The sequence below is a fragment of the Catharus ustulatus genome, chromosome 4, assembly GCF_009819885.2.
Source record: "Catharus ustulatus isolate bCatUst1 chromosome 4, bCatUst1.pri.v2, whole genome shotgun sequence".
NCBI lineage: Eukaryota > Metazoa > Chordata > Aves > Passeriformes > Turdidae > Catharus > Catharus ustulatus.
The window spans coordinates 57497612-57513576 of NC_046224.1; the positions used below are offsets into that span (position 1 = coordinate 57497612).

The 15965-nt window shown below is 36.8% G+C and overlaps 1 protein-coding gene across 5 annotated transcripts in view; it reads left to right on the top strand.

Annotated features, from left to right (window-relative positions):
• The window catches only part of DNM1L (dynamin 1 like), a 34977-nt gene that overhangs the window by 10751 nt on the left and 8261 nt on the right, over positions 1–15965 (top strand). For 2 of the 5 annotated variants that reach the window (XM_033057268.2, XM_033057271.2), the window contains exons 2-15: positions 311–458; positions 5476–5514; positions 6700–6746; positions 7806–7877; positions 8359–8445; positions 9057–9219; positions 10487–10607; positions 11216–11347; positions 11533–11739; positions 11929–12049; positions 12923–13078; positions 13194–13283; positions 13999–14091; positions 15856–15912. In XM_033057268.2, the coding sequence (XP_032913159.1) occupies positions 311–458; positions 5476–5514; positions 6700–6746; positions 7806–7877; positions 8359–8445; positions 9057–9219; positions 10487–10607; positions 11216–11347; positions 11533–11739; positions 11929–12049; positions 12923–13078; positions 13194–13283; positions 13999–14091; positions 15856–15912 (1533 nt within the window). Of the gene's footprint in view, positions 1–310; positions 459–5475; positions 5515–6699; positions 6747–7805; positions 7878–8358; positions 8446–9056; positions 9220–10486; positions 10608–11215; positions 11348–11532; positions 11740–11928; positions 12050–12922; positions 13079–13193; positions 13284–13998; positions 14092–15855; positions 15913–15965 lie in introns of those variants that run through there. The other 3 variants (XM_033057270.2, XM_033057272.2, XM_033057273.2) reach the window with 2 other exon arrangements.

The window sequence follows — 15965 nt, forward strand, 5'->3', positions numbered from 1 at the left end:
TAGGAAATTAATTTTTCTGAAACCTATTATGAGTTTAGTTTAACCTCAAGAGGTAAAAACCATGTAGATACAAATCTGTTACGAGTATCCCAAGCAGTTTTGGATGGTTACTGGCTTGTAGCAGACCTGTGTCCTTCAGTGCCTGTGCAGTGGCTCTGCTGTGTCTGCAAGGAGTCTGTCATATGCTCCTTCAGGCACTCTGTAGCAGAAGACAAAACAGAGTGCTGTGTGCAAACCAGATGACAGCAATCTAAAATATCACAGTATTTTTATGTTTCAGGAAGTAATGTAGCTGTATTCCACTTTTCAGAGCAGTGGAAAGAGTTCCGTGTTGGAAAGTCTTGTGGGGAGGGATCTGCTCCCACGAGGTACTGGAGTTGTCACCCGGAGACCCCTTATTCTGCAGCTGGTGCACGTTTCCCCTGAGGATGGTCGGAAAGGGGCTGGAGATGAAAATGGTAAGTGTGAGCCAAGAATGTGTTTTGCCTTTTGGAAAGAGAACTCGAATCTTTCTTGTCCTTCTAAATGAAGAATCAGTTGCTGTAATCTTAAAATGCTAGTATACTTTTAAGAAGTTTTTCCATTTAGCAAATGTCATGAAATAAAAATCTTTTGGATATTCAAAATACCTTTAATGTTTTAAGCTTTCCTATTCTTGGGAATTTCTTTTGAGAAAAACAGGCCAAAGAAAGCATTTCAGTGAAGATAATTGTCTGGAGTGTAGAGAACATGATTTTCTTGTGTATTTTTCAACCCCTCCCCTTTTGCTGTATAAATAAGGTATTTGATTGAGGGGGTGATGAGTATGAGAGTTTTTAGAATGTTTTCTGAATGAAGAGGAAGGAGGAGAAATGAAAAGAAACTTGTAGTAGACACAAATGATTGAATTGACATGTTCTGTAGCTTACAGATCCCACCCTCCTGGGCTGCATTGAGAGACTCCCAAGTGCATCAGACACAGCGATTTAAATGTTCTGTAGCTGTTTACTCTGAAACTTGTCTTCTGTACTGCTTCTATTTTGTCCTTCAGCAGATCAGGAGAGTGATCTCAGTTGTTCCTTGGGAGTTTCAATGCTCATTTTATACCAACTAATGCTCCTGATCTTAGGAAGGAGCAGCCAGGGGCATATCTACCTTGTGATTGTAAGATAAATACTCGGTTTCTTATGTAGACACTAACAATTGCCCAGGCTTTTGTTGGCATGATAAACTTGGGACTATAAATGTTTATTCTCATTGTGTTCAAATTTTTCTTAATTTGCTTCTACCAGTAAGTCAGTAATCAGTCAAGGTATCAGAAATTCTTTAGAGTATTTGTTTTCCTGTAACATGTATGGCCTTTGATTTCTGAAGGACAGTTACTCATATTGTGCTGTTTGAAAGGTTTAAGCTCCAATCTTAGTTATTGTCATAAGCAAGAACAGGGTTCATAACAATTAGCATGCAAACCATATAAGAAATTGTAGGGACGATTCAGGCTGGAAATAATGTCAGGAGACCTCAAGTCCAATCTACTCAAAATGGGGCCAACTCAGAAGGCATGACCAGGTTTCTTTGGTCATTATCTGCTTGGGTCTGAAAAACCTGAAGGATGGAGAATTCAATCTCCATGCAACTTTTAGAAATGGCACATTTGGTGTCTTTAAATGCAGTTTTACATTACTTCTACTGTGTATTGTATAGTTTGTATTTCTGGAACTTCTCAGAATGCTTGCATTTTGAGTTGTAGGGTAAAATACTCTTTTGTTTTTCTTTGCAACTTAACAGGCGTAAAAGGAGGTTTTGTAATTGGAGTATTCTGAGTCAAGGCAGAGCTTTTTTGTTTTAGGTTGCATTTGGTTTGGGGATTTGGATTTTAAATTTAAAATTCATAGGGATGTTGGACTAAATTATTTTTTATGATGCCCACTTAGATTTTTTTTGGGGGGGGAAAACAAACAATATGTAAGATGTAAATGTTATAATCTCATCTTGTTCTTCTGAGAGAGATGTGGGCTTGTTTAATAAGAACAGAGATTTGATAAGAACAGAAATTACGATTTACCAATTGAGTTTGAAATACCTCTTCTCTCTAAAATTCAAGCAAATTGTGATCTAAGTGGTGTCACTGATGTTTAGCTTATGTTCAGATTGTGGTGTTACAATTGTAGGAGAAGATGGGATCAAGTAGCTTGGGAAAGAAAAAACCTCTTATCTTGGCTGTGTTGTGTAATGTTGTAGTAAGTGCCATTAGAGGCCTATTTTTAGAGGTAATTTTATTTGTAATGAGGTAGATGTTGAGGTAGGGTTGAATATGGATTTGTGATACAGTCTTGCAGAGGGAAATAATCTTGCAGAAAAGGATTTTATCCAGATGAGGGATTTCTTCTTTACAAGAGAGTATCAGTCTTGGCATGCTACTTTCTGAATGCTGGCATTGAACTCTCTGTGCACACAGGTAATTTTATACAACTCTCTCTTCTCTTATGTCTTCTGTTTTGTGACTGTCCCATGTCCATCCTAATGCTTTCTCTACTGGTATTTTATATTATCACAACCATTTGAAAATAGCTACTTACAAGCTTTAATTTTACCTCTGTTGGCGTGTTGGCATCCAGAAAACTTCCCAGTTTTGAACACAAAGCACTTTTGACTGCTGTGCTGTGATCACTGCAATAAATCAAGAGAATCAGAAAATACTAAAGATAAGTTAAATGTGAGGTTTATAACAGACTGATCTGTATATTCTACAGAGAATGTATGTAATTTGATGTGAAGGAAATGTTCTCACCATGCTTTCGCTGTTTATTGTTGGCCTCTAGTGATTCAGCACATATGGTGTGTTTGAAGCAATGATATCACGCTGTGGTACTCACTGATCAAATTGGAAGAGAAGCAGGGCTTATCAGAGAGCTGGACCTAGTCTTGTGAAATATTAAATTGGCCTTGCAGTGAAGACCTATAATGGTAATTCAGGAATGGAAAATCAGAGAGAACGTACCAGTGGCCAAAGTAGTAAATGCTTATATGTTCCTTTTTTTCCTTTTTCTCATTTGTTCCAAGATAGGAAACTGAACATTGTTCAAATTCTGAACAGACAGAATTGATACAGAACAGAGGAATGATTAATGCAGATAATAAATCAACACTGTTTTGTTAGCCTTTTGCTCTCTACTTCAAATAGGAATCTCTTCCTACTCCTAGTTCCCAAACAGTGTGGCCTGCTTTACTGGGCTTGGCTTTGTAGAAGCACAAGAGAAAAAGAGCTTTCCCTCAAAAGTGCTTGCAGTGTAGTTGGTGTCAAGGATGGGAAAAATGGTACAGCAGTTAGTACTTGGGAAATTCTCATTGCCATGCTGCAGGAAATTCTCTATGGTGGTGGCCTTTTATGACTCCCAGTAACTTCTGCCATTGGAAATTAATAACATTTCTATTGCTTTAAAAAGGGAGAGGAGATACATGAATAACTGAAGTTAGTAATCTTTGTATTGTATTGATCTTCTTAAAGGAGTGTTATAGAGTAGGACATAAAAAGTACAATTTGGTGGAAGGCAGTTCTGAGCAAAATAAGTAATATGTGTGCTTTTCCTATGTATTAATTAAGGTTTTCAGGACTAACTACAGGATATGGAAAGCCAGAAAAATACAGTCTGCTGCTTTATTCATGAGTTGTGGCGGGGATTTTTTTGGAAAATCAGGCTCTGTTTGTTCTTAATAGCTGTTGTTTTAGTAATTTGTTATAAAAATCATGACCAAAATGTCATTTCCTCACACCTTTATCTAGCGTTTAATCTGTAATATAATCAGGTGATTAATTCTTCTGAAGGTATTGCCTGAAAAGCTTCCAAAAATAACATAACTAAGGGAAGACTGATTTACTAGTTAAATGAATGATTTAAAAAATTCCATGTGGAAACCAGTGGGTTGCTGAGTGTGGGCTAATTAAAACCACTTTCTTCTTGCCTTGAGCATTGTTACATTTAGAAAAATGCAATTCCTTCCTTCTGTCCTAAAAAAACTCCATTAAATTAGATCTATTGGGAAACTTTTCCATAGGTGTTAGCAAGTTAAAATGCAGTGTCTCTGACCCAAGTGTGTCTTTTTAAAATTTAAACAGCTTATAGATAATACTGAAAAAAAATTATTTCTACATAGAACTAAGCCTAGTACCTTGCTGCAAATTCCCATGCCACCACAAGGAGAATAATTTAAGACTAAAACAATGTCTGTGAAGGAAATCGTCTCCCAAGGAGGGACATAACCAGAGAATGCTTGGTCCATATCTTCCAAATGTAACAGTGGCAGTATCTTGCTGTATATTTTTATTCCGGGCTTTAGGCGTCTCTTTACTCCCTTAGAGTCAATTTTCAAGAGGAGATGAGCAATACAATACTGAACATACTGTAGTTTCTTCCTTTATGTGCATTTTACTTTATTTCCTCTGAACAGTAAATAAAACCTGTTCAGTAACCTGGAATGGAGGAACCCTTTCATTTTGTACTTATTATGGAGACTGGTATGTAATTTTGCCTAGTTACTGACCAATACAAATGAAAACTTTTCCTAATGATGTTTTCTTCATAGCTCACGTCCCTGCAGAGCAATGCAGATGAAAGTTTGGTTTTAAAATTTTTTCCTTAACACATCCAGTCCATCTAAATCGTATTTCTGTTGATGATACACACACCTTTAACTGTGCAAAACATCAACTCCCCAGATGAACTAAGCTTTTCAAACAGAGGACTGGATGATTGTTGTTCAACCTGAATTTTGTACCAAACAGGCACAAACCAAGAATATCTTCATCAGTTTGTTTTGCTGATTGCACTTTCAGGGTGTTGTACAGAGATCACAGGAAAATACAGCTGTAAATTCATCAAACCCTAAATTAGAAGTTGGGTTTTTTTGTAATGAAATTTCCATAAATTGAAAAAAATAAAAGTGGAGAAGGGTAATGCATATGTTATCTCTTCTTAAATCTGTCTTAAAACTGATGTTATTCTTTAATTGAGTCTTCCAAATACTGATGCACAGCTTCAGATTTCCTTCCCATACAGTAACACTACTTCCAATGACATTATAAACGTTTCTTTACTCTTTCTGGTTCTTGCCACGAGTAAATAATGAGGAAACATGTTTTGCCAAAGAAGTTCAGCTTTGTGGAACCCAGTGGTGCTGTTTTCTGTGCTTAAATAAGAAAATACTGTGAGCTGTTGGAATTAGATTAATGGCAATAATAGTCATCATCAAACAAACTTTGTTAGATGACATATCTGATTAATAGGCATCATTTATATGTGTTTAGTTGAGGTCTTATTTCTGTGCATATTGGTAATATGTTAAACACTCTCATCAATACTAGAATAGCATGCACATCTGTCTGCATGCATTTGTCCTCTTTGTGATAGAATCTGGTACTGAAAGTGAATAAAATGCTATATTAAATGTGGTTAAAAATGTTAAACGCCATTCAATGCTGTTTCTCTTTAACTGCAGACCCTGCTACATGGAAAAATCCAAGACACCTTGCTAAAGGTTGCCTTTATCCACTTGCTTTTTCTCCCTACACCTGAAGTGCATGCTTATATACACTAATTGCATACATTTCATGCCACATAATTGTTGATTACACTTTTCCTTTTACTCTTCAGCTACTGTGGTGATTATTTTGCTGTCTTGTGATCTGATTGATTTTCAGTTTTCTGACCTTTTTGCATTCAAACAAGATGATTTTTGCTTTTCTTCTGTGCTGTTGGTGCTTCATAGAACTTCCTGCACTTTTAATTCCCAAATCCTTAAAAAAAACCCAAAAAACCCCAAAAAAACTTAGTCACTCAACTTTCTTAAATTTCAGCTTAAGTGAAAAAAATGTTTTGAAAGATTACTTGATTATAGGTAAACCATGTGTTTTCCAAAAGGCCAGATTTCTTGTAGACAATTCTTGTGGAGCAGATTGCTGTGTCAGGGAGCACAGAGGAAATTAGTGCAATCAAAAAATTGGAAATGGAGCTTGCCACTATTACTTAGAAACCTAATAGTGAAAGTGTGAATCTTGCAGTGTGACTCAAACTGCTTCCTGTGCTACAAAACAGGAATTGAACAAAACCTCCTTTGCTGTTTGTGGGACTGCCCTTGCATAGTCCCCAAGTAACTCTGGACCTCAGTGGTGTCTGACAAGAGTGAAGACGTGTGGTCCTTGACAGATTTGGGAAGAGATATGTTCTCCTAAGGCTTCTTCGTTATGCAGAATTCTTACTTATTTTCTGTTTGCTTGCTTTTAGTCCTACAGATTTTTCTAACTTTTTCTTTCAGCTGTAATTTGATCTCACTTGCATGGTTTAAAAAAAGATGCTGAAAGCTAGCTTTTTTTCCCCCAGGTTTTTAAGCTATTGGTAATAATTCTTTTGTTTTCTGTTACAAGCTGGCATTTAGTGAACAAGACCATTTCTGAAAGATTGTAGGATAGGTGATTGGCTCAGTCACAGATAGGGGGTGGACCTTGTGTGAGACAAATTAGACGTAGTAGTGAGGTGCAGTGTTTCAATAGACAGAATCATAAATCTATTTATACTGAGCTATTTAACATCTAACTGTAGAAAGGTAACTAATTCTTCTTTTGCTGCTTGAAAAAAAAAAATCTCTTCATTTTCAATGAGCAGGCCTTGGAAAAATGTTAGTGAAACATATACTTCTTTCTCATGTATCCATTTTTGTTTTCAGAGGTTGATGCTGCAGAATGGGGTAAATTTCTTCATACCAAAAATAAGGTATGTTTTCTCTCTTGATGTAGTAGCAGTCATAAATATGTTAACATATATGTACTTAATTCTGTTATCTCTTCCCTTGACTTTCATGAAAAAAAGATGTTTATTGGCATTATACCTGCTGTACTATATGGCAGAATATTGAGGATTTCGTGTTTTGCCTTTTGTGAGTAGAAAACTTCTGAAAACATAAAATGTCTGTTGTGTGGTTCATTGATTCTGCTGAGTTATCATAGTCCTTTTGGGGTAATTTTGTTGATTATTCTATTTTGTGCATTGCCAAAGTTAGAAGGGACATCACAAAGACAAGGATAAGTGTAAGCACAAGTCATTTCAGTCCATTGAAGAATTGGCTACTTCAGAGGTTAATTAGAACGCTGTGAAAAAGACACAAGAGCCTCATGTGCATCAGGGTCAGGGAGCAGAAACTGAGATGACCTAGCACTTCAGGAAGAGAGTGAAAGCTTAATTCTGACTTGAAAAAAGTAATATTTTTGTTCATAGATAAATTACATAAGTGTTTATTACTCTAAAATGATTTCCTCACCTTCTAGGCAGTGCTAGGAATTGAAGGAGAGCTAGAGAGGAATATAGAAGGAACCAGTGCAAGGGTAGCTCTGTGCTAACCTTTTTTGCATTGGTGACAGGAGAACAGTTTTTACAAGGGTGGAAAGATTTGAAAATGAAACTGCCCTTTGTCCTCTTCAAGATGAGAAGTGGTTTAGGCTACATATTGCTTATTAACTTCGAAGGATTACAACAAGACTCAAAATGGAATTAAGTGTTTGGAATTTTCTGTAGGTGGACACAAATTAGTAACTTGTGTCTGACTGGTTATAAGTGCTAGTAACTGCCATCTTACAGAATAAATATCAATTTCTGTAATTTTTAGCACTGATGAATCTTGTTAGCATCAGCTTAAGGGCTAATAGTAATTAATTTTTTTTTCATATTCTCTATACTTTGAGAGTTTTTCACCATCCATTGGAGAAGAGAGCATTATTTTGCAGCTAAGTAAGCGACTGCTGTCTTTGATTTTTAAGGTTTTTTTTCCTCCTTCAGATCTATACAGATTTTGATGAAATTCGCCAGGAGATAGAAAATGAAACGGAGAGGATTTCGGGAAACAATAAGGTAAAACCTGTACTGTCCATCTGTTGTCTTGCTATTGATTTTCTTGCTTAAACCTTTCTTAAAGAGTTTTGGCAGCTAGCAGTGAAAAGCACTTAACTGTTCCAACGAAGAACACAGGAATACTGCTTGCTATCTTGAGATTTTTTTCACTGTGTTCATGAAGTAAATTACTTCAGCTAAAAGACAGAATTGTTGCTTTCCTTAAAGGTTCTGTAATAAAAGTGCAAAAATAAACTTTCAATTAAACTTGCTTTCATTCTTGTATATACTTGACTTTATGTGTAATTACAAAATTGGCTGCTGCCAAAGACAAAAGGATTGGCTGACAGATGTGTTTGGCTTTTTTTCCTTGTTTTATATATTTTAAGATATGTGGTGAAAGAAAGTCTTTGTAGTATGAAACTACAGCCTTTGGATTTTCAAATGATGTATTTAAATAATACAGGGCAGTGATTGTTATTTCTTATTAATGTATTTCTAGGGGATCAGCCCTGAACCAATTCATCTTAAGATTTTTTCATCTAATGTTGTAAATCTGACTCTTGTGGATTTACCTGGAATGACAAAGGTAAGATGCAGACTGCTCCTCTTCTGACTCAGTGTGTATTTTTGAACAAGGTGTGCCTGTTCACTCTTTGTCATTGTTCTGCATTGTTACATAAAGTGCTTTCCTGGGGTTAAGCAGTGTTTCAGAAATTTGACCTGTCACTGTTTTCTGCGGTAAGATTTGGGTTTCTGATGAACTTTGCTGATGTCAGAGATAGATTTCCTTATGCTTTTCCTCTTTCTACATATAAGTGATAGTAGGTGTGTGGGCTGCGTGTTCCTTTCTATAGAAGAGGTAGCATTCCAGATCTCAGAGCTGTACCTGCAGATAGATGAGTATTTGGCAACTTGGAAAATGTTTTCCTCATTGCTTCTCTGGGAGTGACTATGTGTATTTTGTGTAAGAGGCTGTGTAAAGTGAGGCTATCCTAAGAGAAGTGTTCAGATCCTGCTTGTTCAGGCTATATATGGAATGATTTTCTGAGACATGAAGAAGACAAGATGACTTCTTTCCCTGCCCGTGCACACATACACACCCCACTCTGCCACTTGTGCAGGTTGTTCTTGCACACCAAGCCTCATGCAGGCATAAAGACACAATTTTGAACAGTTCCATATTGGTTTTTTCTCTAGGTGCCTGTTGGTGATCAGCCTAAAGACATTGAACTTCAAATAAGAGAGCTCATCCTTCAGTTCATCAGCAACCCTAATTCCATTATCCTGGCAGTCACGGCTGCTAACACAGACATGGCCACTTCTGAAGCACTGAAAATAGCTCGGGAGGTGGATCCAGATGGTAAGCACCAAGGCTAACTGGATGCTGTAATTGAACTGCTTTTTAAAACTCAGTCCTAAAATAAAACTGATGCTGTTTGAGCAAAATGTAGTAAGATAAGTAAATGTCACCACATTTCCTAGAAAATGTAAGTTTTATATTTGCTTAAAGACTTCTTGCTGCGGTCTTTGCAACTCAAGAAAATGCTGGGGTAAATCAATAACTGATAGATTTCTGGCTTGCCAGCAAGTAACTATTCTAATAGTCATGGAGTCACTTCTGTTTTCACAGCAGCAAAATGATGTTAAGAATGTTGGGGATTTTCAGAGTTTCAGGAGTTCACAGTGGTCTGTTAGGGCAACTTCATGCTTTATTGTCCTGCATTGTTTCCTTCAGTAGGGAATATATGCCACCCTGAGGCTGGTCTAGACTGTCTTAGCTGTAAGTTTAGTGAATTTTAGTAAGGATGACTTTTGGTGCCCTGTATTTATGGGGGAGAACTGACTGAGTTAATGAAGTAGGAAGATTATAATTTGATATTTACCTAAGTCTGCTTATTGCTTTTGCAGAATGTTGTCAGTACCATTGACTAACAAATGGCACTCTGTGATTTGAAAGTACGTGGATTAATACACTTGGAAAACAAGCATACAGAAATTAGGCTAAAATTTAATGTTGGTACCCTCAAATTTTTCTTTCCATAAAATCTAACATTTCTTGATTGTTTTCAAACTCTAAGTCTGCTTTGGCTTGTCTGCCACATAACCTTGAGGGAAAACCTCTTCTGGCAGTCTGCTCAGTTAAACTGTCCTGGTTCAAGATATCAGACCCCTTTTATTTTACTCCTGTAAAAATGATTGGCAGTGTCTTTTTGATCACTTCCCAAAATTTTGAAACTTAAAGGTCTAGAGTTGCAGATCATGCTGCAGGAGTTCTGCAGGAGTAATGCTATATAGTGGGAACCTAAAGTACTAAAGTAGCTACACTCACATGAAAATTTCAAGACCCAAGAACTTACTGATTTACTTAGATACTGGTTTATGTTTTTAGATTCCAAAAGTATTTTATATTTAAAGAATAAGTTCTTGGCACATTTTTGTTTCAGACCAAGAGCTCAGGAAATATAAAGGTCCTAGACAAATCCTGTGTGTATTAGCCTACTGGTTTAGATGGGCAATATTTATTTATTTAATGAATTTAGGTCACTAATTCTCCACTTTGCTGAATTATGAGTTTTAGTTACTCTGATCAAATCAGAACATCCCTGTGAGTGTTTTCCTTTTGGTAGGTCGAAGAACCCTTGCTGTTATCACAAAGCTGGATCTCATGGATGCTGGCACTGATGCTATGGATGTGCTCATGGGAAGAGTGATTCCAGTCAAACTTGGCATCATTGGAGTAGTGAATAGGTCTGTGTGGGCACACTAGTGCTATTTTTAAAACTGCGTTAATATGAAGTAATGCTTCTGCTCTTTTAACCATGAATATAGTTTTAAGAATAAGGTGACAATGTTGAAATAAGCTTCTGAATAAGCAAGTGAGAAGCTTATTGCTCACTTCTCAGAAGCCTTTGTTCTTCCATTCAGCCAGCTGCTAATGCAGAGAGGAGTAGAGACACTTCAGAAAGAACTGTAGAGTCACCACTTCTGCTGGTGTCCCTCAGCTTGAAGGGTGCTTCTGGTCACCTATTCACGTTAGCTCTGATCCAGCACAGGTCCTATGTATATTAGTCCTGACTGCATATGGCTGTAGCACTGTTTGCTGTATTTTTTTACATTACTTAGGTCAAATCTCATGTAGTTTTTGATAAGAGCATCGCTTACTCTGTGTATAGTTGCTATCAATATCCATACTATCCTGCATGTAGAAACAAATAAAAACCTTTGAAGTCTGAGGAAGGTAAGTTATGTGTAAAGCAAAACCCAGTTATTAAATGTTCTGTCCAGAAAAGCAGAAGTGTAAATTACTTTTACTTTGCATCCATTAACTGGCATGTAATTCTGCCTTTTGCCTTCAGGAGTCAGTTGGATATTAACAATAAAAAGAGTGTGGCTGATTCAATTCGTGATGAGTATGGGTTTCTTCAAAAGAAATATCCTTCCCTCGCCAATCGAAATGGAACCAAGTATCTTGCTAGGACACTGAACAGGTATTACTTGAAGATTTAAACTGATGTGTTAGACATGTGCAAACCTTTCTTTTTACCCTTAGTGTCTCTTTTGGTGCTGTACAGTTATACACTAAAGAAAACTCTGATTGCAAACTCTGAATTTACTGTAGTAAATGTTGAAACTTTTCCTCCCTTCTAATGAAGAGACTGTTTTATATTTTTAGATTGCTGATGCATCATATCAGGGATTGCTTGCCGGAACTGAAAACCCGAATTAATGTTTTAGCTGCCCAGTACCAGTCTCTACTGAACAGCTATGGAGAACCTGTTGAAGACAAAAGTGCTACTTTATTACAGTTGATCACCAAATTTGCCACAGAATATTGTAACACTATTGAAGGAACAGCGAAATACATAGAGACTTCGGAGCTGTAAGTACAAATGTTTTCCTGGAATATTGACTGAGTGGTTAGGTTGACCCAGTGGCTCTCACTGGCATTATTACTACACTGGACTATAACATACTAAAAAGTGTTTGAATCCAAGCAACTATGAAAATGTTTTCAATGTTAGCTTTTTTCTTCTTATTTGCTACTTCAGTTGTTATTTTCTTCTTTCAGATGTGGTGGAGCCAGAATCTGTTATATTTTTCATGAGACTTTTGGAAGAACTTTAGAATCTGTTGACCCTCTGGGTGGCCTTAACACAATTGACATTCTGACTGCCATTAGAAATGCCACTGTGAGTGTTCTTCTGTATTTCTGAGTGCTGTGGCTGTATATTAGATAGGAATCTAAGGGTCACAGCTTTGTCAGGAAAATACGGAACCATTTCAGATTTGGGTTCTTGCTAATGTGGGAAATAGTGTTGCTGAGAATTAACAGAGTAAGACCACTTTTAAATTTTGCAGTATATAATAAAATATTCAGTCCTTCAAGCTTGGCTGACATGTCAGTCTGCTTTTGTACTGTGCCTGTTTTGTGTGGACAGACAGGCAGGTTTCTGCCTGGTCTTGGAGCATGAAGTACTCCGTAGCAATAATCTGTGTGTATGTTCTATTCTCTTGTAAATGTGAAATGTAAAAACAGGATTTAGTGACGATGTCATATTTCAGGTAAAAAATGTTTTATGTGTAGCTAAGCATTGGTCCTTATGGTGGTAAATGACATTACTCCAAACGCTGAGACCCACCTATCCTTTTGGTATGGTATTTTATATGCCCAAGATTGTCCAATAAATAATGGCAGTTTTTATCTCTGAAATTTGAAAGAAAATACCTTTGCCTTTATAATAGATTTCATCTAAATCTGTATCCACAAATGTGAAAAAGCATTGTTCAGATTTGTAAGCCATAAGTGATGAGTAGGTAGAAATCTCCAAGATTCTATAAGGATGCTGGTCGATCATTGTTTAATACAGTTTGTCTTACAGATAGCACTTCATAGCTTTTATTTTTAAATATTCTTTAGCATATTTTATTCTTGAGACCTGTTCTGAATGTCATGCGTGATCGCTGTGACCTGATTTTTTTCTGGGCCTCATCAGATACTACTACTTAGAAATGCATCTTATTTTATGCACAATTTAGCAGCCTCTTTCCTCCTTTTGCACCAGGGTCCCCGTCCTGCCTTGTTTGTTCCTGAAGTTTCCTTTGAGTTGCTGGTAAAAAGGCAAATCAAACGTTTGGAAGAACCGAGCTTGCGCTGTGTGGAGCTGGTTCATGAGGAAATGCAGAGGATTATCCAGCATTGTAGTAATTACAGTACACAGGTAAAAGTACATGCTTTAGAATTGGGTTTGTAATTACTGATGTGTGTGTGTGGGTGTCATTGCTTGCTTCAAAACTTCTCGAAGTCTCACCAGTAAAATTTTGGTTTGTTTTTAGGAATTACTGAGGTTTCCTAAATTGCATGATGCCATAGTTGAAGTAGTAACCTGTCTTTTGCGTAGGAGACTTCCTGTCACAAATGAAATGGTGAGATTCCATCTACTGTAACTCTACTGGTAAAAGTGCATGTTTTCTGGACACTTGATACTTCTGTTTGTAGATTCAGGAACCCAAGTTATTAAAGGAATCTTAACTTGTTAAATTGATAGTTCTTTAATATGTACACATTTTGAATCTTCTTTATATTAGAATATAGATACATGTAAAACAAGGTGGTGGGATTAGAGTTAAACATATTGTTCCCTATGTTTTAATTTCCCAGAATAATTTTGTAAAATTTCAATTTAACATTTTCTAGTCTTCCTCATATAGGCTGTTTCCCTCCCTTGTAACAGAAGCTGCATTTACTGTAGAGTTTGGGATGCAGTGATGAAAATTAAATTGCAGTCCTTATTCTGTGTGTTTCAGAGGCTTGTAATGCCCTTCAGCTAGTGAACACTAAAAGTTTAACTCATACCTTTAAGTAAATGTTTTAATATGAAAGTCTGATTTGACTGTGTGTTGGGGAGTAAAGATTGTTTCAGTATTTGACTCTGCATTTGATGTGAAAAGCAAAAATTTTGTATACTCACTGTCCTGGTAAGCCATCTCCCCCTGGCTCACATATTGTAGGTGGTTTGTGGCTGAGTGGTCTTTTGCTGTGGGCAGTTAGGCTGTGCTTGCCAGCATTGTAGGTCATTGCTCTGCATTGGCATTAGGTTTACTCCCTGAATTTTTGATCTGGGAATGTTTTGCATTGCAGGTTCATAATCTGGTGGCCATTGAGTTAGCTTATATCAATACCAAACATCCAGACTTCGCTGATGCCTGTGGGTTAATGAATAACAACATAGAGGTAAGAAAGGGTATTATCTTAAAAAAGTTTCTTGTCTTTTTAAGCAAAAGTAAAGTTGATAAAGTAACAAATGCTTCAACTTCTTTCCTTGAAACACATTTCTACATTTTGAGGCATTAGAAATGTGATGAATTATGAATATGGTGTATACTCTTGTGGATTTGTTAATTTCTATTGCATATCACATTTCAAATCACTAGTTGATACTTCACTGAAAGGATTCTGCCTGTTTTTCAGTCTGGAAAATAAGATGGGCATCTAATTAAGTATTACCTATGAAATGATATTTTTAAAGGGAAATTTAAATATGTAGTTGTGAAATGGCATTTCATGTTGAAGTAACTGCATTTAGTCTCTGACACAATCTATGTATACTATTCCTGTCATTCACGAAAGGGTAGTACAAGTATTGTTTCCTCCGTTCAGGTTATAATTTCTGCTTGCTTTTGGCAGTGTTCTTTAATCTCTGTGCTTCCACGCTTGTCTCCCTGAGATATTCTCTCCATCAGTCAGTCTCCCATCAGTAATCTTGTGTTTATCAAGCCCAACTCTGATTGATAATACTTGTTGCTGCCATCATCCTGTGAAAGCAGTTCAGCAGCCAGTCTGCTAGACTGGAAGAATCACTCTGGTGTTGTTGCAGTACTTCATCTCTCTGGCTAAGAGCTTGTTAATACCCTTGTGTTTACCCACGTCATTTTCATTCATCACAGAATCATAGAATGGCTTGGCTTGGAAGGTCGTCTCATTCCAACCACCCTGCTATGTGCAGTTACCCATTCATCTAGACCAGGTTACTCAGAGCCCCATCCAACCTGGCTTTAAATACTTCCAGGGATGGGGCATCCACAGCTTCTCTGGGCAACCTGTGCCACTGCCTCACCACCTTCACAATAAAGAATTTATTCCTATGGAATATGTAATTTGAATTTACTCTCTTTGAGTTTGAAACCATTCCCCTTGTCCTGCAGCTACATGCTCTTGTAGTGTTCCTTTTTTAAATGCTTACATTACAATTTCTACTCTAGTTTTAACCTTTTACTTCCTTCTATGCATATATTTTGTACTGATGAGGTATGCATTTGAATTTGCCTTGGTAGACTGCTCTTTAATCTAGTTCAAAAACAATGTGTTTGGAAACTGCTGTGAGTACAGAAATTAAGACTTTGTGAAGCTGAACATACAAAATTGTATCATCATGTGTTACTTAAAGTGGTTCTTTCCTAATGTTTTCCTAAACAGGACATTGAAATTTTTGAAGACCCAAACCATGTAAACCCAAGCCTTATTTGGTGGACAGTCAGTTGCTAATTTCAAGCAAAATCAGATATTTCTTTGAATGCTTCAAATTCTATTTTGCTATGAAGGAAATTCTGCCTCCTTCATTTTGGGGTTAATCGTGTGCTGGCCACAGAATCAAATCCTTTTGATTACTTGGAGGATTTATAGCTTAATGAGGGCTGTAGGGTATCTGTGATGAGCCAAATTATAGAGCTTTGATGTTGTTTTTTAAAGGCTCAGGTTTTGATTAGGGAGTGCGGTGCAAAAAAAACTTTGCAAACTTCTTATATTGAGAATTTTGACCAGGTAATCCAAATATCCAAATAATCAAGGGTTTCATAGACCACAATATTAGCGTGGCACAGGATGAGATGAAATTACCGTGTTTGTATCTAAAATGGAAGTCACCTGTAAAATGTGAATCTTGCCTATGTGTTGATACAGAGTAATACATAATTGAGGTCTTGCTCCATTTTTTTAAAGGAACAAAGGCGGAACAGGTTAGCCCGGGAATTGCCTTCTGCTGTACCCCGAGACAAGGTAAGTAATGTTTGATTTTATTTCTTGTAGAAAGCTTTAATGCATTCTCCTAG